This window comes from Aptenodytes forsteri, unplaced genomic scaffold, assembly GCF_000699145.1.
Source record: "Aptenodytes forsteri isolate BGI_AS27 unplaced genomic scaffold, ASM69914v1 Scaffold56, whole genome shotgun sequence".
NCBI lineage: Eukaryota > Metazoa > Chordata > Aves > Sphenisciformes > Spheniscidae > Aptenodytes > Aptenodytes forsteri.
The window spans coordinates 6310353-6334725 of NW_008796213.1; the positions used below are offsets into that span (position 1 = coordinate 6310353).

Here is a 24373-nt window from a genome sequence, read left to right on the forward strand (position 1 = left end):
GGCCGTATGTACTGTCAGCACGTACGTCACGACCCCTGGCTGCTATCTTGTCTGCATAAACAAGAAATTATTTACTTTTCTCATCATATAGCAGAAAGGAACAGGATCTGATGAGCGCGCAGGAAAACATCTTGCCCTGCCATCTTCTACCAGCAATTTTTCAGTCTTCAGTTAGAGCATATAACAAAAGTAGATGAATTTGTGTATTATCTATGTATCAACACTGAGTTCTTTAGGAAAACAATATGGAGTTCAAGATAATAGGTTACAACTGCATCAAGCATTACATTTGTGGTCTAAAGGTGGATGCAGCACGTAGCCATGACTACAAATAGGAATTTGGGAGAAAGCACTATGTTTACAGCACTGTACTTCTGTGAATTCTTCCGTCAAAAATATAACATAGTTTTAAAATGCAACTTTGTATTAAGGCATGCTTACGGATTGCCTTCAAATGATTGAAAAATTATAATGTCAGGGGCACAAAGGAAAGCTGGCAAACTGAAGTCAGCCAAATTATTAACTATTTAAGAAATGGGAGAAGCTGCCCTTACAAGACTGACCAGAGCAGCAGCAAAGAGCAGCACTAGAAAAGAGCCGAAGAACTCCAAGAAGAAAGAGAGAAAGTTTTGATTTGGGCAACTCAAAATGTCTGTCTATCTACTCATCCCTCCTAACCATATGCAAGTAACACAGCTGAGTTCCAGGAAATTAGTAAAAATAACTTAACAAAAAAAGCAACAAGAAAAAAAAAAATCCCCTTTTTTATCCAGCTAACCAAAGCTGGAAGGTGTTCTTTTGGCCTCCTGAGATAAAGACAGTAGTATTTCTCCCAGAACCACATTCAGGGGACCCACCCTTACGTTATTAGGGCTGATAAGCCAGCTTCCAGAGACCCTTTGCTCTGCCTTAGATCATCTGAACAAATGTAACGATAACAGGCACAGCAGTTACTCCAGTCCCCTGTCCATGCCCACCCAAAAGAAGAAAACATCTTCTGTCATAACAGTTCAGTGTCCTTGGTTTTGTCCTGTCAACAGCTTCAGAGAGAGAAGGATAAATGAACAGAGCCCCATCAGGATATCCTGTCATTCAGTTAGGAAGGGTTTATTCAGCTTTGCAGTGAAAACTTTCGGCAAATACCCTACATTTTGGAATTTTTCCTGCCTGCAGGCAAGCTTTGCATGCCGTATCCTTCGCTTATTTTCCTTCAGGAAGACAAGAGTCCTGTTAAACTATTTACCTAAGAATGCAGAAGAAATAGCACCTCTAACAAACGATCACTTTATGTCAGGATTTTAGTTTTCATGTCTGGAGGGCTCCGAAGGAAAAAACCCACATTCTTCACAATGGAAAAAAATCCAGTTGTTTTATTCTTTTTGGCTTTTTTGGCTGCAGTGAAACTGTGTTTGACATCACAAGTCCCAGATGAGGTAAGCAGCAGCTTTTTATTTAAGTAATGAATTATTATATGTCTGTATTACACTATAGGGGTGGGGATTGTTTCACTGTTATAGAGAGAGTAGTTATCAGATACTGTATCTTATAGAAGAAAAACCCACTTTAACAGTCACTGATGCATATGACACTGAATTATAAACTAAGAGCTCTGTAATTCAGTCCTCTGAAATAACAGAAATGCATCTGTTTATTCCACATGAGAATTTGGCTCAAAGGATGTGTCATGAGTACACTGAAAAAGTGTCGAAAAAATGGCAAACATGGCAAAAGACTGTAGCTGGCACATTCATCAAAAACAACAAAAGAAAACCATTAGAATTTCTGATAAGTCAGAAGATGAAAGCAGAAATTTTTCCATAGTGAAAATTTTCCACTCTACTAACCACAAGGAGGAAAAGCTATTTCAGATAGGTGGGGAAAAAATTCTAAGGCATTGAGCTATTGGGAGCAACTGTACGAAGTTATAAATTTAAGTAAAAGGTCTGTAGACTTTTGGGGAAGTGGTGCGTCTGTCATTACAAATCCTACGGATCTGTGGAATTTCACGAAATCTGTTTTCACCACCCTCGTAGAGAGGTAGAAAGTGTTGGGTTACAAATCTGAACCAGGAGTTCATCAGCGAGACCTTCACTCATTTAAACTACCTCTCAACATGAGACCTTAAATGACTGTGTTCTGGAGAAAAACCCCTTGTAGAAGAGGAAACAAAAGGACAGGGAGAAACTGGGGGGGGGGGGGGGAGCCAGAGGGTGACGGAAGGGGGGTGGGGGGGGGGGGGGGGAAGCCACTCAGGTTGTTGGGGTTTTTTTGGTTGGTTGGTTGGGTTTCTTAAATGGAAAAATACTTTGAAAAGTACAAACAAGTACTAGGAAATGTGTTCCAATTATTCTGTCTCTAACAAAAGAGGCACTAACAAATCACCTTTCTTTCATTTTCCCTGAAAGCAAAAAGGGAAAATGAGGAAATGGGAGAAAGTGGAAATAACCCCACCATTCTAAAATAAAGAGTTCTTTACAGCTGGTAGTAGGGAAAGGGTACAACCTATTTTTATTTAGATTTTACCTTTTCAAAATCTCTTTGAATTTTCTTGTTCCAAAAATGAAATTTTGTGAGGTGCCTTTTTGATGACCACTTCTGCAGTGAGGTCATTTCAGCTACTCCTACCAACAGCTTTTTCACTTCTGAACCTTAATATCCTACAAGCCCAGCAGTTTATCCAGACTCTTAATGGCTTACCCCGAGCACCTGCGAGGAGCAGGGCTTAAGTAGCATACTTGGTTAAAGACTCAAAACTCAGCCAACGCTCTGAGTTTATGATTCTTCAACATTAACAGTACTGATTTGACTCGGTGGAAATGCTCATAGGAGTTAAGGTGCCCAGACTGCACATTTGTGCTGTGTTGGTTCTTGCTCTGGTGCATGCAGAGTCTCTCGTTAATGATGGGCCGTTAAGGTGGCTGCACTGGTGCTGAGCACCAGGGTTTTGAAAGGCTTGAAGCGTTTAAGCTCCCTCATGTTGGTGCCTTGTGAGGTGGTTTTGGATGGGAAGCAAGGTGCAGAGATGCTCTGGTTTGAGTTTGTGGGAGCCACCTTAGACCTGAAGCCCAAAGAGATGGGTCAATCCAGTGCCCCACCAGCACCAGGTTCTGCCGAGAGGCTGCTCAGTCCTCCTAGCATGGCACTGCTCACCGCTGCTTTGCCAAGTGTCTGATCAAGCTGTATCCACATTATACCCACACATGGAAAAAGGTCTCATTTTTATTTCAAAGACGCCTGAAATGCATCTACGCAACAGTAAGAGGTTTCACTACCCAAATACTTGAATGTTATCCAAATCAGATTTCAACAGTACATTTATAAAGACTAAAATTTGACAACGAAATAGATGTTGAAATGTACTTATAACTGGGTGATGACTATCAAGTGGAGTCCCTCAGACCTCATGCAACTTAATCTCCTTATCAGTGTCTGTGATACATCCTCACAACCTTCACTACTGATGTGCTGCTATCACAAACACTGAAGGAAGGATAACACTGCTGTGACAATACCCTAAGCCTTTTCTCCTTTTTGCCATCTTCTCAAATCATTTGTCAGATTTGCATTCTTGAAACTGGGACCTCCACAGCAAAGGGCATGAGCCCTTGGCATTTGAGCTAGAGGACTACAGCCAGGTTTCCCAAGCGGGGCTGGTTCCTTCTGTGGTTTTCTCTAGGTAAAAAAAGAGGATGCTGCTCTTCTCAGCGTGCTCTGGTGGAGTCAGGCCCATAACTTCTACCAGATTTGAATGCAAAGCTAGATGTCATTCTTTTACACCAATTTGAAAATACCAGCCATAGTCCTTCAGTTCAATGCGGTGGTGCTGACAATATGAAACCCGCTTTTGAGAGGAACAAAGGCTTGTGCTGTGCTCTGTGTGCACAGAGCCACTAGCAACTTCCTCCACACCTTAAGTTTAGCTTTTCTGTTGAATGGAGAAGGCACTTGCCTTTCTCCATCCTGCTTTGAGTTGGTGAGACAACTTCAGAATTAACGCTCTGTAGGCTGATGCTGTCTCGGTAACCTGGCTTTTAAGTCTGCTGAACTTAGCATTTGTGATAAAGCATTCTTAGGAGAAATATGACATTTAGAAGGGTTTCTCCTGCAGTGGTTGGACATATTTTGTGCAGACAAGACTACTGTAAAGCCCTAATATGTGGTCTATAACCAGAGCAGGGACCTGCTGAACAGGACAGAGCTTGTGTCTGAGTGAGAAGCCGAGTTAAATTTGTCACTTTTCAGCAGTGCCACTGGGGGCAGAGTTAAACCAACTCAGAGAACTTCTTCCTTCTTTTTAATTAATCTTCTCCTATTACAGATGAAGAAGCAATGTGATCAAAAGCTGCTCATTCGAATGAAAACTGAATGTGTACCTTGCTCTTTAAACCTCGAAACCCAGTGCCCTGCTGGTTACACCAAAATTACCAATGGGACTGGGATACCAGATTGCAGGTATCTCTTCTGTCAGAGCTTTTCACCGTGAATATAGTTCTCCGTTAATTAGGAAATGTTAATTCATATCACAAATGCTCTATTCTGTGCAATTTCTATGCTTCACCAACTCCAGAACTCAAGCTTCACTCAAAGTACTTTAAGCCGAAAGTTAATCAGCAAATGATATGAGGAAAATACACATTGCTATCGATGGCCTACCAGATTTTCTTTTGAGTGATATCATAAAATCACTTCCTTGTTTATTCTGCATACTTGATATGAACGATACATAAATATCATACGATAAATACATAATCATGTAAATTATATTTATGTATCATTCATATCATATATTGTCATATAAATAACAGATTTTTCAAACTGCCGGATTGGGAAGGTGTGGGGGGTGAAGGGCAGAAAGAAATATCTCAAAACAAATTTGAAATCTTGCCTTTCAGATTAGAAAAAAAGAAAAGCGGTATTTTAGGGAAAATGTAACTATTTTGAGCTTACTTAGCATTTAAAGAACCTTGATATTAAATAATTTTTAAAATACTATTTCAAATCAAAACTTAAAGAAAACTGCTGTGTTCAGGCTGCAGTAATGAAAAAAAAGATATATATACACTATGCAAAAGAAACAGCGCCAAGGATCTTTTTAGACCTTGATGTGCAATGTATGTTTTAATGAAGAAAAAAAGGCAGATCAATACAACTAAGCTTAAAGTGCTCTTGTCTGACACTGAAAGGTGAAGAGGCAGTTAAGAATTTCATTTTTCCCCACAGGAGGCTTTTAAATACTTTAAGCAGCTCCAACTTCTTTTCCTCAGGTATTATCTAGAAATTAAAACACACACACTTTCTTTTCCGGGATGTCGGCATCATTGTATGAAGGAATTTGAACAACCTGAGTGCTGCGAGGGACACTGGGGCCCAGACTGCATGGGTAAGCTCTTTTTTTTTGATAGAATTTGAGTAGAAGTAAAGCAGTGGTTTTTCTTCTTTTCAGAAACTATTGCCATGAGAAGATTGCTCCTCAGAGCTTATTATAGGAGTAGAAATAAACAGCAGTTTTCAGCTAAAACTTATAGGATTTGGAGAAAAACACATATTCAAAGCTTTATTTAAAAAGAAGAATTCCTAGAAATTTTCAAAAAAATCGGGGAACTCCCTTGGTTTTGAGATTTTCAAAACAAAGCATTTCAGTCAATGCCTGCAAAATGACTTGTCATTTGGGAGGATCCCCACAACAGATTTTAAAAATTAAAATTTTCAAACTGCAAGTTTAAGTGTTTCATTTTAGGTCAAAAATACCCTCATCTGAGTCTGAAATATTTCCAAATCTCTTTAGCTCTTTACTTTTTGATGCAAGGAGGGTCTTTTCTTTCAGCTCATCTTGAAACAGTTTTTCCCTCCAAGTTTTTTGAACCTCCAGCGAATGCTAAAGTTCATTACTGAAGCAGGGGTAATCAGCAGTGCCTCTCCTCCCGCTGCCCCTTCCTCAGGAAAAGCCTTTCAGCATCTCCACAAGTGCATCAAACCTCAGGCTACTGAGGTGGGCATCAAGACCCACAGAGGAAGTTTCCCTGCCCAGACAGAGCATTTCCTCCTTTAGTTAACGGTTTAGATAACAGGGTAAAGGTCTGGTTCAACATCTGTGAAGCCCTTTTGTCCACAAAATAGACAAAAAAATTATCTTACCATGGCCCAAGCCATGATTTAAATACCCGTCATTTATCTACTAAAGTAAAATAGCCAAATCCCAACTTACAGCTACTTCTATATAAAAGATGGGCGAATAGCTGAGTGCATAGTGTGTGGTCCTGTCTTCTTCAGAAGATAACCACTTGTGTGGTGATTTACCATTTTTCCACCAAGTGCAGCCTAAGTGCCCTGTAGGAGGAAGGCAATGCTACACGTGACTGTCATCCCATACCTCAGGGTGCTCTGGGAGGCCACGCAAGGGGCATGGGTGTTTCTAGAGAGGGGCAGAGCTCGCTGCCCCCAAGCTGGAGCCCTGCCTGCACTGCACAGGAGGCTGCAGAGGCAAGGAAGCCCTCTCTTCCTTAGGACAAACTTCCTGGCCCCAAAAAGCAAAGAACCAAGGTCTCAGCATTGTTTCTGCTGCCATTTGGAGGAAGAAAATAGCTCTCTGCATTATCACAATCTCTCTAAGAGCATATGGCACGCCTTGAAATGTTTGGAGGAAAGCCGGTCCTTCCTGAGGCCAGAGAAAAATCCCTGACTAGGGGTTTACTTCATATTTAGCATCTGATGGCAATGACAAAATTAGGTCTTAAATAGCACTCTAACTTCCTTAAACGATAGCACACGCTAAAACACACAGTGTGCGTGAAAGATGTTTTGTCCCCTTCCCTCCCCACGAAGCTCCCCGAGCCAACAAGCCGCACGCCCATCCCTCTGTAAAAAGGCATCAAGGAAAAAGGGAAAAGTACCGGGGGGAAAAGGTCCAGGGGAGAGGAGCACAACCTTTTAACACTGCCAGTATCATCCAACCACAGATGCCAAAGCTGGTGGAGCTCAGATGCCCCACGTGTGTAACTGATGGGCTTCAGCGGGAGCTACTCCCTACCCCAGCTCAGGTTCCCACTCTGGGCAGTATTTGCCTGCCTCCAAAGAAAAGCCTGGGTACCAACTGAAAGGTGCGCGGTCTGAGCAGCTGAGTAGAAAGCATTGTAAAAATAAAGAAAAAAAAGTGAAAAGGAAATAAAAAAGCCAAGAGGAAAGATAATAAACCTAACTCTATCAAATTATACGTCCAAAATACATCATCTTTACAAGTTCTACCCACTGCTTCAGCCTGCAGGGGTAATCCAAGAAGAGGCTGCATTTGAAAACACTTGGGAAGTGCTGATTTAAACTCTATGAGGCAAAAAAGCTGATAGATTTAAGCTCTTTTGGCCTACGTATAAAGAATAGGCCTTCGGTCTCTGACAGCTGTAAGAGCTAAGCAGAAACATCTCTTTCTTACTACTTTTCGAAGAACGTCCTCAGCAGAAGTGAAGGTCTCGCTCCTCCCCGGTACCGGGCTGGCGGCAGGTGACTGTGCCAGCATCACTCCAGTGTCCCAGCACCGCCTCCTGCGGCCCCGCCAGCCGGGGGAAGCGCTTTATCTGCCTGACCAAACTCATACAACGATATGGTAATTTGCTAAACTTCTGATAAAGCTTGTCCCTTGGTGGTGGTATCAAAACAAGAGACAAGAGGTAGTGAAGACAAGGGGAAGTGTAATGAATATCAACTGCAAAAAACCTGTTTTGTCAGCAATTTTAAAGTATGCTTTCCTAGAATTTATACCATAAACTGAGTTTTCTCGTGATTTCTCTATCTTTGCACATTCAATAAAAGCATCAGTGCAGTTAAAATTGTTTCCATTCAGAGCAAATATTAAACAGTTTGCACCTGTGTCAGTCCTAAAGATGAGATTTAGCTATCACATGGTAGCCAGAAAACAAAACTCACTAAAAGCCACTTTAAAGATTAAAGTATATGTAATTATTACTTTACCTCATTTCTGGTTATTTCATCTCAATTCTTAATAAATCTTTTTATTCCAGCATGTATGAAATAAAATGCACTAAAATTTTCATCCTTAAATTTCTTGTTTTTTTCACAAGAAGCTTACTCAGATCCAACAGACCTCACAGACTCATCATTAAGGAATAAATTGAGAAATATTGACAAATTGATATAAAGCCAAAGCCTTCACTAAAATTAGGTGTATACATGTACACATCCACTTATTTGCTCATCACTCTGCCCAAATCAAATTCATTTTCATGAAAACTTCTGTATCACTTAAACACTCTAAAACAGGATTAAGTTACTCGGTGGGAGCATAAATCCAGTGCTGCCCATCTCACCACACACACAACAAACTGAGGCTTTTTAGAAGATCTTTATAAGCAATAAATCTACCAGTAAGGTACAGCAGAGAACCTGTGAGGACAGTTCGAGTTTGCTGCATTTGAATACCACCTGCATCAGGATTATGGTTCCTAATGGGAATTCCAATTACAGGAAGAAAGGGCTTATGGAAGGGAGTTAATAAATCATTTCCATGGAGGGGCTGCACAACTGTAAAAAGTAAGGATATCCCTACAGGGGAAAAAAAAAATGACAGAACAATCTGACTAAAAATATGCATTTCCTATAGGCAACCTTTCAGTAAAAATGTGAATATTGAAAAATTTCAGTGAAAAATTAAACTATTTTGATTTGGAAATGCAGTTACTGTTTCTTAGCCTCTCCTGCTGGCTGGGGTTTTTGGTCAGACTCTGTCTCACCTGGTGTACCACTGCCTGTAATCATGGTTTTAGCACCAGAGGATCTGAAGACCATAGCACATCATTGGCACACAAGTTTTACTAGTGACAACAGCCCATTGGACAGAAGTGGGTTATGAGATACCCAAATTTCAATTTCCAAGATCATTTGAATCAAATATCACAGTCTTATGGGAGGCAGCAGGGAAAATGAAAAACTTTCCACATAAAGCAGAGGCAATTTGTGGGGAAAAGAAAAAGGCTTATTTAAACTCTAATTTAGCATCAAATATAATTCTGACAGCAAATTTTCAATCAATCAGAGTTGTATTAACAAACAGAAGAAGCGGTCAGGCAAACTCCACTTGTATCAAAAAAGTTAACAGTTTAGAGTGGCTGCAGACAGAAGAGGTGGATCAGCAGGGGCAAAATCAATATGGTACTTTAGAATAAGAAAACTATTTTTTGTACAATCTATTGATTACAGTCACTAGCTTAAGTTCCCATACTAGAGAGGGTGATGGTCTCTACTGAAGCTGAGATTCTAGTGAAGAGATTCAGGCAGCTGCAACATAGCAGCAGTCACTCGAGGTCCCTGTCTGGCCCAAAACCCTGCGGCCTCTGAGGTTGTCACCTCTAATATGCAAGGGGAGCATAAGGGTCTGAGCGAGCTGACTGATGGCTTTAACATTGTCATTTCTAGCCTGTCCGGGAGGAGCTGCGTCACCATGCAACAGGAGAGGACACTGCTCCCAGGGTATAAATGGGGATGGAACGTGCACCTGTCAGGTATATCCCTTCTTTTAAATGAAAAAAAAAAACAGTAGTATATAAGCTCTGCTAAGAAAGAATGTATATTATGTGATATAAATACATTAAAGGAAAGTATTTCAGAAATAGCAGAGATGATCTGCTTGGAGTTCATTTTTTTGCTTGGTTTGCACTAATCTTCACACTTATTTCTACAGACTTGAGCATGTTTGGGTGATATTATTAAAGAGCTCTTCCATCTTGTCTTCCTGAAGCAGGTGGTTTGAGTTCCTCTGTTTTTAAGAGTATGCTATTACTTATGACTTTTTACCCTAATTAGAAAGGGCTTATACTTGGGACTAATACTCTCAATATAATGTTTCTTTGCTGAGAATGCAATGTGCAGTGCTTAATAACTTCAGCCAAAAAGATTTTTTAAAAAACAACTCAAAAGAATCCATTTTACCTCCCCCTCTACTGGTTAATCTTTCCATTACATCAGAAGAACATCTGGGGACACGTAAAAAAGAGGCAGAGTGAGAAGCAGTCAGAAAATACAACCTAACAATTGTAAGAATGATTTGGGCATTAAGCTTGATTACTGTTCTTTATTTTTAACTTGATATTCAGAACATCTGATTTGATTTGAAGTGTAAGAGCTAAAAATTTAAAATTAAAAAAGAGAGAGAGAGGAAAAAAATCATTCAAAAAACAATGTTTTCTAGATTGCAGTAGTCATCTCTGATTTGCTGAATGAACCATTCACATTATTTTCTTTTGGTAGCTAAAGATGCTGTTTTCAGGCTGCTAAGCACGTATCTATCTGTATAGAGATAGATGAGAAACTTAAGTTTTTATTTCCATTCTGTAATTCACAGAAAGGCTTTGGTGGGACAGCCTGTGAAAAATGTGCTGAAGATAATTTATTTGGTCCTCACTGCACATCAGGTAAGTTTGAGCTTTCTTTATTGAAGTGGGGAAAAGAAGGTGAGCGAAAGCTGTATTCAGACACCACAAAATCCCAGTGAAATGGGTAGGGGGTCTAAGGGTTTCCCATCAAGAGCTGCTGTCTGCTTCAGGGAACACAACAGGGAAAGAAAATAGGCAGCTGCTCAATTCCTCATTCACAGTGGGGCCGGATTCAGCTCAGGACTGTACAGACAACACTCTCAGTGTAGCGCTACAAAAATATCTTAATCTTATCTTGAATATCTTTGTTATAGCCAACAGTCAGATAAATTAGGGATTAGAATCATTGGCGTGTTCCTGCAGGTATGCCTCCCTGTTAGCCCGTTATCATGTTACCCACTTTTCACCCTAAATTATGGATTTGCATTTGTTTGATCTAAATACAGGAGGTTGTTATGGTACTTAAAATATTGGGTGGGAACATATCAAATGCATAATTTATAGTGGCTTACAGTGTTTTGGTATGTTTTTTAAATACATCTACAAACTGAAGCATCTGTATTAAGGCATGAAGTACTCATGTAGTATTGAAATCAGAATCTCTGAGTCAAAAAATGCCATTTTGAATCAGGCCAAAAGTCCTTCTAGCCTAGCATCCCATATTGGAGGCCAATAGTTGATATCTAGGGAAAGAGTACAAGCAGCCAGAGACTGCATTCAAACTGTAGTGTTTTAAGGCTCCTGCTGGATCCATCCTCCATAAATTACCCACCTTACCTCTGAGTCCAATTCCGCTTTTGCTCTCCATAATAGTCTGTGCCACGGAGCTCCATAATTTAGTCAAAAGTGTGAAAAAGGATGAATTTGGTTTAGTTTTGGGGTTTGGCTGGTAGATCATTCCATTGGTTGGCCATACTTCTATTAGGAGAAGCGGGACATTGAGGGAGGGATCAGAGCTATGTGCACTATTTAAAATGTATATGTATCACAAGTGTATATATTTGTATAATAGTCTCCAGTTTTGCCTGTTTCTTAATGATTTCTAGTATTTTATTTACCTTCCTGACCCCTGCCGAGCATTAAGCAGACACATCAGAAAACCACCTGAAAAAAAAAAAAATTAAGAAACGTCTCTTTCTTGAGTGGTAATAGTTGTTTATCTCTAAGTAAAACTCTTCTTATTCCCTCAAGTTCTACATAAAGTTACTCCTAAAAAGAGTCACAAACGACCTCACTTTAAATGATCTGTGTTGGCCTTTCTACAGTAATCCTACACCACTGCTGACCCAAAGGCCCTTTTTCCACCAGCTGTCCACTGGATGCCAGTGTTGATACACAGAAATGTAACTGAGCCAACATTTTCATGCAAATAGGGTACTTGAATGAATTCAATTTCATAAATGTAATTGTTTTCCAAGAAGCTACCAGAGGACTCAACTGCATATTAATTTAAGCAACATTTTACACTTCAGCTTTCAGATATTTGAGCTCCTCCAAGTTTTCTAAGCACCTATGAACACTGCGTTTGTGACTCGCTGCTTTTCAGCAATACCTTAGACATTTCTAGTTTTTATATTAGGACTACTAACATAGGTAGAATGTTACTAATTAATTAGTGTAGGTGATTTGCGTGAACACAGGATACGTTTGTGAAGGGAAGAGGATACACTACACCACTGCAGCTTAAACATAAGGTCACAATTACAACTCTGCACATCTTAGAGACTTTTCCAAGTGTAACTGTAAAAGGCCTTTTTAAAAAGCATCATTACCATAATTGAAACAGTTATAGCTATAAAGCTTTTTAAGTATACTTAAGGTTTCAAAAACCACTTATAAAAGGGTCTCATAGTTGCCTGGACTCTGAATACGGCATCTTGTGCATATATTGTCACAAGGTTTATAAGCAGAAATGACAGAATATAGGAACAGGACCGAAAAAAAGCCTGAGACCTACACAGTGATTAATTATCCATTTAACTAAATAAATTCTGTTTAGGGGGAAAAAAAAGTCGCAAAACTCATCTCTTCTGGAGGTGTTTGAGAGAGGCAAAGAGAATTGAAGCAAAAATAAGCAATTTGTTAACAGTTATAAAAATGGTGTCTGTTACACATTATATTCAATTTTGGCTTAAGACTGTATGTCCAATTTTACAAGTTTTATGGTATTAGCAACTAGTCAGTTTGGTGTTTATAGCGTGTGTCCTGAAGATTTTCAGGCCCCAGGCTATCAACAGCCTGCAAATATCAGTATGTTATTTACTGATGTATGCAACTATGAGTATTGATCTTCTCATTAATGGCAGCCTATAAATTCAGGAACTCAGGTCAAAGCTTGGTTTGGCCAAAGTTGTTGGCCAGGACACTATTTGCTATGGGTACTGCTAACGATGTCTTTCTGAACACCATTATTATTCGGTAAAGCCAATCCATCTCTCCATACAGTTTGCGACTGCGTTCATGGAGTATGCAACAGTGGAATTACAGGGGATGGAAGATGCGCTTGCTTGTCTGGATACAAAGGGCTCAGCTGTGATCAGCGTAAGTGGATTGTTTTCTACATAAGATATATTCAACAGCTCTGATACAGTTAGAATTGGCAAGGACGAACGTAAAATTAGTCTCAGGTTAGTCACTCTAGAGCAACCAAGCATACACTGAACCTCAAACCCTGTGTGTGAGATCCCATAACCATCATCACTTCAATCGCCACAAAAATTATGTCAGCAATAGGATCAACAGTCCCTAGATCAGGTGTACTTTGAACTAGTATACTGCAGAACGCAATGCCTCCTGGCACAGTGTGCAGACACAGCTTAACCTGTCGCACTCTGTCCCTCAGCGATAGCTGAATGCGAGGCCTTGCGGTGCCCTGCAAACTCCAGATGCACTGCCTCAAGCGAGGATGGAAGACAACTGCAATGCTCATGTCTGCCCAACTACCATGGGGACGGTACACAATGTGAACGTGAGTAATTTTCATGTCCACCGAGTTCTTTATATATGACATCATTGGTATTATAGTTCAGATATTGAGTGTGCTTTTGAACCAAATCTCACCATCTAATTGTTCTTGGGTTCATATCCCAAAGCAGTCTCATGTGCACAAACTAGATTCCTTCAGGATGAAACTAAACCCTAGAACGTGCTTCAGAAGCACATCAGTCCAATTGCTAACAAGCTTCAGTCCATGCAACCAGACTAAAGCTAGTAAACCCCCTTGAAATACATAATGTGGATACTGGGTCATCAGTGCTTACAAATCCATTCCTGTCACGTCCCTCTACTTGCTAAAGCTCAACCTCACTGTTTGCTTCCATAAAAATCAACAACAGCAACCAAGGTCTTACATTTATTGAATATCCATCATGTGGCGGCTCAGCTTCATCACTAAGCATAAACTCTACAGCCAAGTAAAGCTCATTTTAGCTTTCCTATTTTTCATGAAACAAAGCTAATAGTGTCTCAGCTAGAGCTAAAAGTCTACCTTGAAGTTGTCTGTATAGACTCCTCAACTTGCCATTGAATACTCAAATTTAACTATATTACAAGAGTCCAGATTTTCTTTCCTCTACTTACATTATGTCTTACATCACCAGCTCTTCCTTCTAAACCAATTGCAATGAAGAAAATGGTTGTATCTGATGCTGGAAGCACTATTTTAGTAAATGTTGGCTTGGATCAGGCCACAAATACAATACTTCTTATCCTGCCTGGGATTATTAACATTCAATCCTCTTGGTCCTAACTATGGTGTCATCCTCTCTGAATAGGCTTGAACACCATCCAAGAGCAAGACATCAGAAAGTCACTCCTCAGGGAATATGACATTCTTCTAGTAGGCAGCATAGACAAGCGAGAGACAAAGAAATTGCAGCAACCAGCAGAGAAGAAGGATGCTAGTACCCCTACCTCTCTTGGGTTTTGTATTCATGCAGTCTGTGTGGATGTTGCTCCTCTGTCCCAGTGCCTTTAGATACTGGGGTCATCTGTGGCTTAAGCCAGTGTCTTTTACATTTGACTGGCTGGGAAGCAGAGGACAAGCAGCTCCAGCACAGCTAAGTACGTAAGTGAGGATAGCAGTGGCTGCCCCAGACTCTGTTTGGAGGTGGCATTGTTTATGGTCGATTCGAGCATGTGAATATGTGTGCACGTGCATGATTTCACACTGGAACAGAAGAGAAGGCTTGAAAGAGTGAAGCTGAGCTTTGCCAACTCTCTCAGTCCCAGCTGAGGGGGAAGAAAGGGAGGAGGAGAGGGGAAGACAGTGAGCAGCACCACCTTTTAGGTGAGTCCAGGGCCTGCCACCTTCTAGGTACAGTGTGTGCTTGACCATATCCTAAGCTGGACACAAAGGTGTGAGAAGATGTTCTCCAAGCACTGCTGGACTATGAACAAGGACAAACAATGCCATTGCCTTGAAAAAAAGGGCTCATGGAAATAACTAGTGACCTTCCAGTCCAGTCCTGAAATTACAGCAGTGTGGAAGACTTGACTAAAGCACTTGCTGGCCAGTTTTCCATATAGCTGAACAGATGACATTATATTGTTTAATTACCGGAAAGAAAACAGCAAAGGCCTATTATATTGAGAAATACTTTCCAACTGATCTAACATGCGCTTAAAGCTTGTACAGACCTCGTATCACCTACCTGACCTTCTCTGGTTAAAATCCACCAGAGAACAGGGAAATAGTTGTGATATTTTATTGAGCACATTACGTGTTTTAATCTGTTTATAACTCAATTTGCCAAGTTAAGAGATCATTTCTGTTCAAAAGCAAAGTTGGTTGCTATGTTAGTATAAACACATTCCTCCCTTCTGTCTTTATGCCGCCACGATACTTCAGACTTGGCTGTTATGAGAAGTTTAGTCTACCCAGGCTTTGTTTGGTATGGAGGTGCTCTGGCAAATCCTCATCTTCAATTTCAGAACAATAATTCATTTACTTCACTTATTTTTTCACAAGCTATCAACCCATGCTCCAAAGAGGTCTGCGATCCTAATGCCGACTGCATTTACCTCGGACCAAATCAGCACAAATGTACCTGTCGAGAAGGTTACAGAGGGGATGGTCAAGTCTGCTTACCCATAGACCCCTGCCAAGCAACATATGGGAATTGCCCTGCACAGTCCACCATTTGCATATATGATGGTCCAGGAAAGGTTAGTGTTGAACGGGTGCCCCAGACGTTTCCTATGTCAACTACCTAGGAAGGAATAATGCTTTCTCTCTGAAAAGCAGCCATGAGGGTACAGGAGCAGGCCTCAGGAAGGCCAAGCTCTACTCCCAGCTTTGGCATAAGGAGCGAGCCCCTTTACCTGCCTCTCTATGCATCTATGTGGTGCTTTCCCCTCTGAAAATGGGAATGGCAATAGTGTTCTTTTTCCTAGAATATTTTGGCTCAGATTTGCCCTCCCCAAAATGAAGGCACTGAAATGAAGCTTCTCCCAGTTCAATTTTCTCTCTCTGACCACAGGGGGCTTGTAGGACCAGTAGGCGCCTTACACAGGTACCACAGATAAATGCCTACAGTGAATGTATTTAGGAAAGAAGTAATCTGGGTCTTTGAGGACTACCAATGAGAGGCACCATATAAAGGCTGCTGTCGGGAACTGGCTCAGGTTTCCACGTGTAAAACTCCTGCTACCGAGAAAGCGAAACTTCAGAAGACCATGCCTGCTTTGCCTGGACACCCTGAAGAGCCGAAAAGGGAGTCAGTCATCCAAGGTTGTCCTACAGTTCACGTTCATATAAGTGCTGATATGCCTCGCTCATTCATAATATGCATTGGCACTCGTTTTGGGAGGCAGAGGGCTGTGGGAACAGAGGTAAAAAATCTGACCTACCCTCACTGATTTTAAATGTTCTCTGGTCACAGAAGTGAATCTAAACGGCTTTATCTGAAGGAAATTTATCTGAGAGTCAGTAGTTTTTTGGAGTGGATAGAAACCTAGAAGGGAGTTGTATAAATACGGATAAGCTTTATATTTGCATCTGAACTCACCAGGTGATTAACTAAGGCTTTGGAAGCTCACTGTCTTTAGACCCTAGTTCCAGAAAGTATGCTGAAATTCACAATTTGTGCATGTCTAATTTTTCTCTCCCCTCTCCCATCCTTCTGATAGTCCCATTGTGAATGCAAGCAGCATTACACAAACTTCGTAACTGGGAAAGGATGCAGCATGATGGACATCTGTGAAACAAACAACACCTGCCATAAAAAAGCTAAATGCTCAATGGTTGCACCAGGACAGCTTACGTGAGTCTTTTTGCTTATTAAAGCTTTCACCCAGTTTCTCCCTCCTCCCCCTAGTAAACAGGCTGCTAAAACAAATCCGGTGGATGAACACCTCCTGAAGTTATTATTAATCATTTCTTTATCAAGGACAAATTACAAGATTTAATGGGGTTAGCGTCAACCAATTAGTATAGTGTTTGATTTCATCAGTCCAATTGCTAATACCCACTAAGTTTTATTTTTATAGCACTCAGAGGTCATTTCTACACTAGTAAATAAAAAGGACCAAGACCCTTTTCTGTTCCTCAGGGCAAGCAGCATGGTCTGGCTCACAGCTAAAGTCTCCTCTTCTTCCAAAACAGAGTAACTGCCTCTTGGCAGGGGTCCCTGGCACACGCTATCCCTTCAGCTGTGCCTGGGCACTGGGTGAGAAAATGCTACTTGGTGTGGGCCAGAAACATGCCAAGCAGCATGCTAAAAATTAATCAGCATTAATTATCATGGGACAGGGCTGGAGCCCTGGATTTTTTTAGTATACTAATAGTAGGGAATCTGACCCCCATGCTGTGAAAGCAACACCAACCTCAGCGGATTCCTCAAAGCCTCGAGACAAGCACGTGGGAAACTGCAAAACCTCTGGCAGAGTTTGTTTTCCTGTACAGAAATTTGCTACAGATGTTAGGAGGAAAGTCAGTTTTAACACTAAACTTAACAAAGCTATCTTAAACCAAACAATTTGGATTACATGTTTCTATAGCCCAGTGGTGGCTAGTACTGGGTTTAAAGAGGTGTCCCTGAAACATTAGTTTTCAGGAGCTGAGAGTTTGAATGTGAAAGACAAGACAGGCCATTAGTTGTAAGTTGGGAACAAATTATTTATCATACAGATCTATATAGACAGAAAGCGTTCACTCGGGAGAGTATTCTTACTGCCAGTTCTTGCTTCATCATGCAGCTTTCTCTTACAGCGTAATATAAACATCACTTTTGTGTAAGCTCTTGTGCATTTCAAACAAGTTTATCTAGAATATCCCCTAGTTCATTTCTAGAGCATACTATACTACTCAAACTGCACTTACTACATACTTATACTATACTTAGTATAGTATCCTACTGTAATGGACAACATGAGTTGAAAATTAAAATAAAATTCCACATCACGTAAATCAGGACCTTTCTTTCCTAATTTGTCACTGTTTCACTGTTGCAACTCAATTTTCAACAGCTGAGGAAGTTTTCAGAATTTCAGAATGGGGAAAATTGAAAATTTATGACTGGGGGGGGAAACAAGCAATCCAAATGCTTTGCACATCATTCATTCAGTGACCTTTAATGGCAGAAACAAATACAGAAGAAAGGAGTGGGATTCCAATCAAACTAAAACTATCTATCTGGAAAAAAATTGAAACTATACTGAATAGTTTACAACTAAGGAAAATCCATTTATGAAAGAGGAACTTTGCAAAGAAAAACATTGATTGGTAAATGTGGGCACAGTAAATTGTTTCTGATAAGTGACAGACACTGTATTTTGGCTGCATCCCAAATTTTAAATGTATTTGGGAGGGCTTGTTTTGGTGGGGTTCTTTAATTCTTCTAAAACACAAAGCTGTAACAGAGGCCACAAACCTGCATTGCTTCCTTTCTTTTGTTTTCGGTTTTGTTTTTATTAAAGACGCAGTTGTGCTGTTAGCTTCCCCCATATAGAGTCACTTCTACTTTCTCCAGAATCAAATTATTTGTACAGGAATAAATCTCTTATACAGACAAAGATGTAGAAAAGACAAACATTTAGTTTGTGAACATAACAACCTCCTGGAAAATCAAGATTGTCTCTGTTTTCTGTTCCTATAAAGATCTTTCCTGAGTGACTGCTGACACTTTCCATGGCGTTGCTTCAGCACAGTAATTATGTTCAGCCTTGCCCAGAAGCTACAAAGCTTCAACTGGTGCAGAATTACACTGCATATTAGACCACAACCTCTCTGGTTTCTGAGCAGAACTAGCTTTCCCTCAGCTAAACTCAATTATTTTCTCTTTTAACCTCACTCTTATTTTTACTCTGACTGTGTCTTCAATGTAGAAATTAGTAGCTTCATAAACCAAAACTCTATTGTACAAGTTTCAGGTAAAATGGAGACAGAAAGCTGGGCTCCCCTTTTCTAGAGAGATCAATTCTTTTTCCACTCCTGGGTAAGCTGAAGTAGTGACAATTCCCATCTTTTCCAGTCCTGCCTATACTGTCCATGCAGCATATCATGAAAACATCAGACAACTAAGTTTAAATAGTCTGGCAGGGTTTGTTGTAAAGCTGTTCCTCTTTAGAAACGCTCAGCCCGTACAGTACACAGTGCATTCAAAGTAAAACCAATAAAGCCACGTGCAGTATGAGTTGCAAACCAGATCCTCCAGACAAAGCTAAAACAAAACTAATCTAGTTAGTCACCCAGCTGGTCCTTCCCGAGCCCGGCCACACAGAGTAAATTACGCCATCAGAAGGGGTGAGAGGACAGACAGGTTGAAGGGTTCAATTCCATGCCATAGGTGCTAATCTGTAATTGCTAAATGCTTTCCTTTGGCAGTCAAATCCAAAGCGTGTTACTGGACGCCCACTCAGTTATAAGTAATATTGTCCTCAGAAAAGAAATTTCAAACTACATAGGTATTTCTGCAGTTCACTGTGCCCCTGGAAATGATAGGCAAAAAAATCACTATGTTTAACCACCTGCTTCTTTATGGCTATTTGCTGAAAAAGAGAGGAGAGGTTTATTTTGAAACCTTGATCTGATTTGTGCAATATTTCAAGGGTAGTTTCTTTTTTCTACTAAACTATTCCTCGGCTCCTTTGAAGCCTCAGGTTTTTTCTTCTCTGCTCAGAAGTGAAGGGGGCTATGTACATCAATACAGCAATATTTACCACATCAGAAGAAAGGGGTCAGCTCCCAAGGAGGAGCTGCTCCTCTCTCCCAGCCCTAAACCCTTCATCCAGGCTCCACAGTCATACCCTCTGCCCAAGAGATCCCCTTAAAAAGAAGAGGGTTCACCATCAGAATCACATCCTAAAAATTTAAGATGCTTTTAAACTGCTGTTTTTACCCAGGACCAGAAGAAGTCAAAGTTTGAGCCTCTTGGCCAAAATCCCAGCACCCCTCTGTGTCTATATGCAGCCCCCCACACTGCAGGGACTGTGGGGATTTTCAAATATTCCTATCACCAGAGAAACAGCTACAGTAGAGACCATACGTGGGAAACAGGAGATGATTTGGCATCAGGTTGATACTACTGTGGGGTGTGAGTGGCAGATGTGTGTTTGTAACAACCAGCACATGCAAACGATTAGGTCATTAGTTATATAAAGAACAACTTTTGCTTGTGTGGAGTAATGTTCCTTCTCTAATAATGCCTTTAGAAAAAATATCCGGAGAGATGAATCATTATGGATAGGGCTTATACGAATACTGAACATGCTGGAGACTTAATTAGGAAAGGCACTATTAAAAACCAACGTCTGGCAACACATACCATATAGTTATTTAGCCTCCTAAATATAGTTAGGGTTTCTTTCTGTGCATGCTACGTGTTGACAAGCACCTGCTTTAATTTTAGCACTGAAGATGAGTAAATGACTGAGCTGACACCACCAGCCAGTCTCCCAGGAGCAGCCAAGCAGGGGCTGATTTTCTGAAGACTGCAACAAAAAGAAAGAGCTGAGATTGGCAAAACCAGCAGGCATCGATGGCCCCTCACATTGAGGCAGGCTTAAAGAGCCCAGATTTTTTAGAAAATACTAACCACCTCTCCTGGTGAATAGACAGGCTGACACAAGGTCAAGGCACATGCAAGTCCTAGCAGCTCTTTGAGACTCACAACTATTTGTACCCATCAGCACCTAATGGCAAGCACGTGTCAATCACCTTAACAACCAACAATTTCTTCCCCACCTCTCCTGCAATGCATGGCCATAAGATTCAATTTTCACGAGGCGTGTTCCCTCCCTCATAGGACAGAAAATGTCAGACCGACACTTGGGGTTGTTCTTCCATAAATTTCCTTTAGATTTTGCCTTGGCTGCAACACGCTACTTCTACACGCTATGCAGCCCATCCCAAGGCAGTGAGGACACTGAGCCCATCTTGAGGCATTGCCTGTCACTCTCATGGGCACCACGACCTGAGCCTGCTTTGGACGTACGTAGGACTGGGTCAACCGTACATTACTGACACCTCTCACAGGCTGGAGTGAGAGTCCCGCAGGGGACAGCCAGGGTGTTACAGATGAGAAGCTATTTCCAGTGCAGAGACAGCAGCAGCATAAAGCATACATCTGAAAAAGCATGATATTTCATGCTTCAACAGCTTCAGGAAAAAAAGATGATGTTAAGGTACAAGTACCATTGCACAAAATGGTTGCGTTACTTAAAGGGCAGGATAACAACCAACCACTTTGCTTTGTTGAAAGGACTGACATCCCTGCCTGCCTTTTCTTACCAGTCCCATACAGCTATCGCAAGGATTGATGAGCTGCCATCACCCCTTCATACATAACTACCACTAATCCTGCCAAGTCCCACGTAGTAAGTGGGGGCTTCACACAGCCGCCTCCCCACCGCAAGGGTGGCACCCCACACATTTATGCCGTAGCCTCTCCTCGCCCACAGGCAGGCAGACTCAGTGGCTTTCTGGGCTCCAGCAACCACAACATTTGGGGACCAGAGGCTGCACCGCAGCCAGGGGCGTCACGCAGCCCCCATTCAAAGAGGCCCTGCAAGACAGACACGGCTGCCCCCTGGCCCGGCTGACAGAAGGACATCGCGTCAGGCAAGCAGCCACCAGGCTGCCCTACACACTGACGTACTTTACAGCATACAGAAGCAAAGGTGCTAAAACGCATTGGTGCTTCCTGAAAATGCCTTCAGAGAAGCAATTAAGTAACCCCTGGAGCAGGTTTAGCTAGAGCCTCGCTGACACCACAAGGCATCAGCCCACAGCTAAAATGACCATCCCTTCACAGGTGTACGTGCCAGGGGGGCTCCGTGGGGAACGGGTTTGTGTGCTATGGAAACATCATGGAGCGCCTCCGGGACCTGAACGCCGAAGTGGGAGGACGGTGGCAAGGCAAGCTGACATCTGCCTTATCTCTCATGGGTAAGTGACCACACGCAAGCAGAGTCAGCTCCTGCTGGGTGGGTTGATCTTGCCCTGTCTTCCCCCAGTGCTCCCCGCTGCAGGAAGGTGCCGCTAACAGCATGACACAGCACGCACGCTACTCACCGCAGACTCCCTCTGACCGCCTCAAGCTGCCTTTGCTCACCATGCCATGCAATCTGCAAGAATTTCCAAGCAGAAGTGCTAAGCACATTCCCCCAACCCCTCACACATCATTTGGTATCACCAGTGGGTTTTGCCCCATAGTGGGATAAGTGGGATCATCCCACTTCCTCTCCCTCCCTGCCCCCATTGATTTGGATAAGTGAGATTTGATCTAGAACGACACACAGAAGTCCACCAAAAAACATCAGGATTCCCAGCTGGGTCCCTGTTCCCCAGTCCCCAGCCATCAGCAGTGGCATTGCTTTCACCAGGAAAGAGGAGAGAGGCAAGGGGAAGAGACTGATCCCATCCATGGTCTCCATTACCCTCAGGACCCCCACCAGAGCAACTCGGCCACAACTGGGGGGTCTCCAGGTTTCCAAATTGTCTGCAGAGGTGAGGTAGAGACCCTGTCAGGGATCACAGCTTCCAGCCTTTCACAGTTATTGCAGCCACCTCATGAAAAGAACAGTGTAACTGTCTTTATCATCTTCTGTTGCATGGCCACGAATGTGACCTATGAACAAACACTGCTAGAAGCAAGCTGGATCTTCAAGTTAAATTTGTAAATATGAAAATTTTCCTCCTGTTTAATATAATTTGCTTGGTCCTTTTCACTGAGCCCAGCAATTAAAATAAAGATCCCGAATTTCTGACCAGAACGGAATAAGAATCCCCCATACCCAGTCAAGGACAAAGCCTGGCAGTGACCATCACGTTCAGCACTGAAGACCGAAATCCATTGCCTTAGCACTGAGAGCTCAGTTGCAGTTTCTCTGTGTGTTTCTCCTTACGTGTCTGAAAAGTGCCTGACATGCTGGGTGCCACCATTTGTTAACAACAATCCAGATTTTATGTTCTTTGGTTAAGTTTTGGACATATATGTGCCATTTGATTTACTAGCCAGAAGCTACAAAGACACATTAACCGCACAGGTTATTTTACAATACATTCACTCCACATTAATGTCTTTCAAAAACTAAGAATACACAGAATAGTCCACATTGTTTTGTAAGACAGCTTATTAATTTTGAGGTATATTCTCTGGTATGACATACCTGTAGCGACTGTAAAGATGGGCTTAGTTCTGATTTTAAACCTCTGGAAAATGAGCTGAATATTAGAAATATTTAATGCCTTCAGCTACAGAATCAGTGGTCTCATACTGCTGTCTTGGAAACAGAAAAGCCATCTGGGTAGCAAATTAACTTTAATTAACTTTCAGTGCATCAGCTTTTATTACCAGCTATGTGTTTGCTGATATTTGCACTACCAGCAGGTTATCAGCAGCATATCCCTCACCCTATGAAGACTGAATTGATTTAAAGCAGGAGGTCATCTTCCTGTAAAGACACATCTCCAAAGAAACGCTGTTTTCATGTCCATCACCCTGCTCTGCATGCCACGGAATCCGGGATGCCAGAAGCATTCTGAATGTTTTGCCTTATCCTGTGTCAAATATGCAGCAGCACCTGGATTTCACATCCCATCTGCCTCTCACCTTTCAACAACTTGGATTTCAGAATCTTAAATTACAGATTTAATACAGATAGTGTTCTTTCTTATTCTGCCCTTGCATACCTGGCACAGATTACACAGTCCCTTCCTCCAATGAGCTTTTCAATACACATTTAAACTTTTTTTTTCCCCCCTCCCTCCTTATAAGAAAACGTCTATGAATGGCCGCTGAGTACTCTGGGACCATTTACCGTGCTTGTACCAACAAACAAGGGGTTCAAAGGTACAAATGTAAGTAAACAACAAAGAGGGTTTAAAATTGGTGGGGATTTAGCTCCTTCAGAAATCTTATCTGCGTTAAACGTGTTTTGATGCAACAAATTCAGAAGAACTTTTTGCTCTAGTTCATTTCTGGATACATTTAAATCTAGGGGCCAGAGATTGTCTTTTGCTACTTGAAAGAAAAACAAAATAATTTGGCAAGTCAGGGCAGAATGCAGTCATGCTTCAAGTGAGTTTTGGATTGTCTTACATGGCTATGCTCAAGGTTTTTTCACTTGGTTGAGACAGGGTCTGAACTAAGATCTGAATTTTCAGCAGGGAGGCCTACAGGTCACTTTTTATGTAAGGCGATAAAAAAATAGTATTTTTAGTTTAAAAAAAAAAAAAAAAAAGTGGCCTGATATGCAAGTGGTCAGCATCCAGTACCTTCCCCTGAAGTCAGGACAACTCTGGAGGCACTTACAGCTCATGCAGGGACATAAGGGTGTAATCTGACCTGAACTGAAACCAAGAGAGGCCTCCATTTGGTTCAGACCCTATCACCTCACTTCAGAAGAAAACATATCATTTCAGAATGTAACAGCTGGAGGAGGAAAAAACATTCACCATGAGATTATTTTTAGATGAAGCCTGTATTGAAATAAATCTCTGTTCTGCTGCTGTTCTAGATAAAGGATCTAATAATAAACAGAAAGCACACACA

At 41.5% G+C, this 24373-nt stretch overlaps 1 protein-coding gene across 1 annotated transcript in view; it reads left to right on the top strand.

The window, feature by feature from the left end:
* Positions 1–1349: 1349 nt before the first annotated feature.
* Positions 1350–24373, top strand: part of STAB2 (stabilin 2) — an 86309-nt gene continuing 63285 nt past the window's right edge. The window contains exons 1-11 of the mRNA XM_019474401.1: positions 1350–1433; positions 4319–4452; positions 5265–5380; positions 9424–9509; positions 10349–10418; positions 12825–12920; positions 13222–13347; positions 15349–15545; positions 16509–16642; positions 21632–21765; positions 23597–23679. Of these exons, the coding sequence (XP_019329946.1) occupies positions 1350–1433; positions 4319–4452; positions 5265–5380; positions 9424–9509; positions 10349–10418; positions 12825–12920; positions 13222–13347; positions 15349–15545; positions 16509–16642; positions 21632–21765; positions 23597–23679 (1260 nt within the window). The remainder of the gene's footprint in view (positions 1434–4318; positions 4453–5264; positions 5381–9423; positions 9510–10348; positions 10419–12824; positions 12921–13221; positions 13348–15348; positions 15546–16508; positions 16643–21631; positions 21766–23596; positions 23680–24373) is intronic.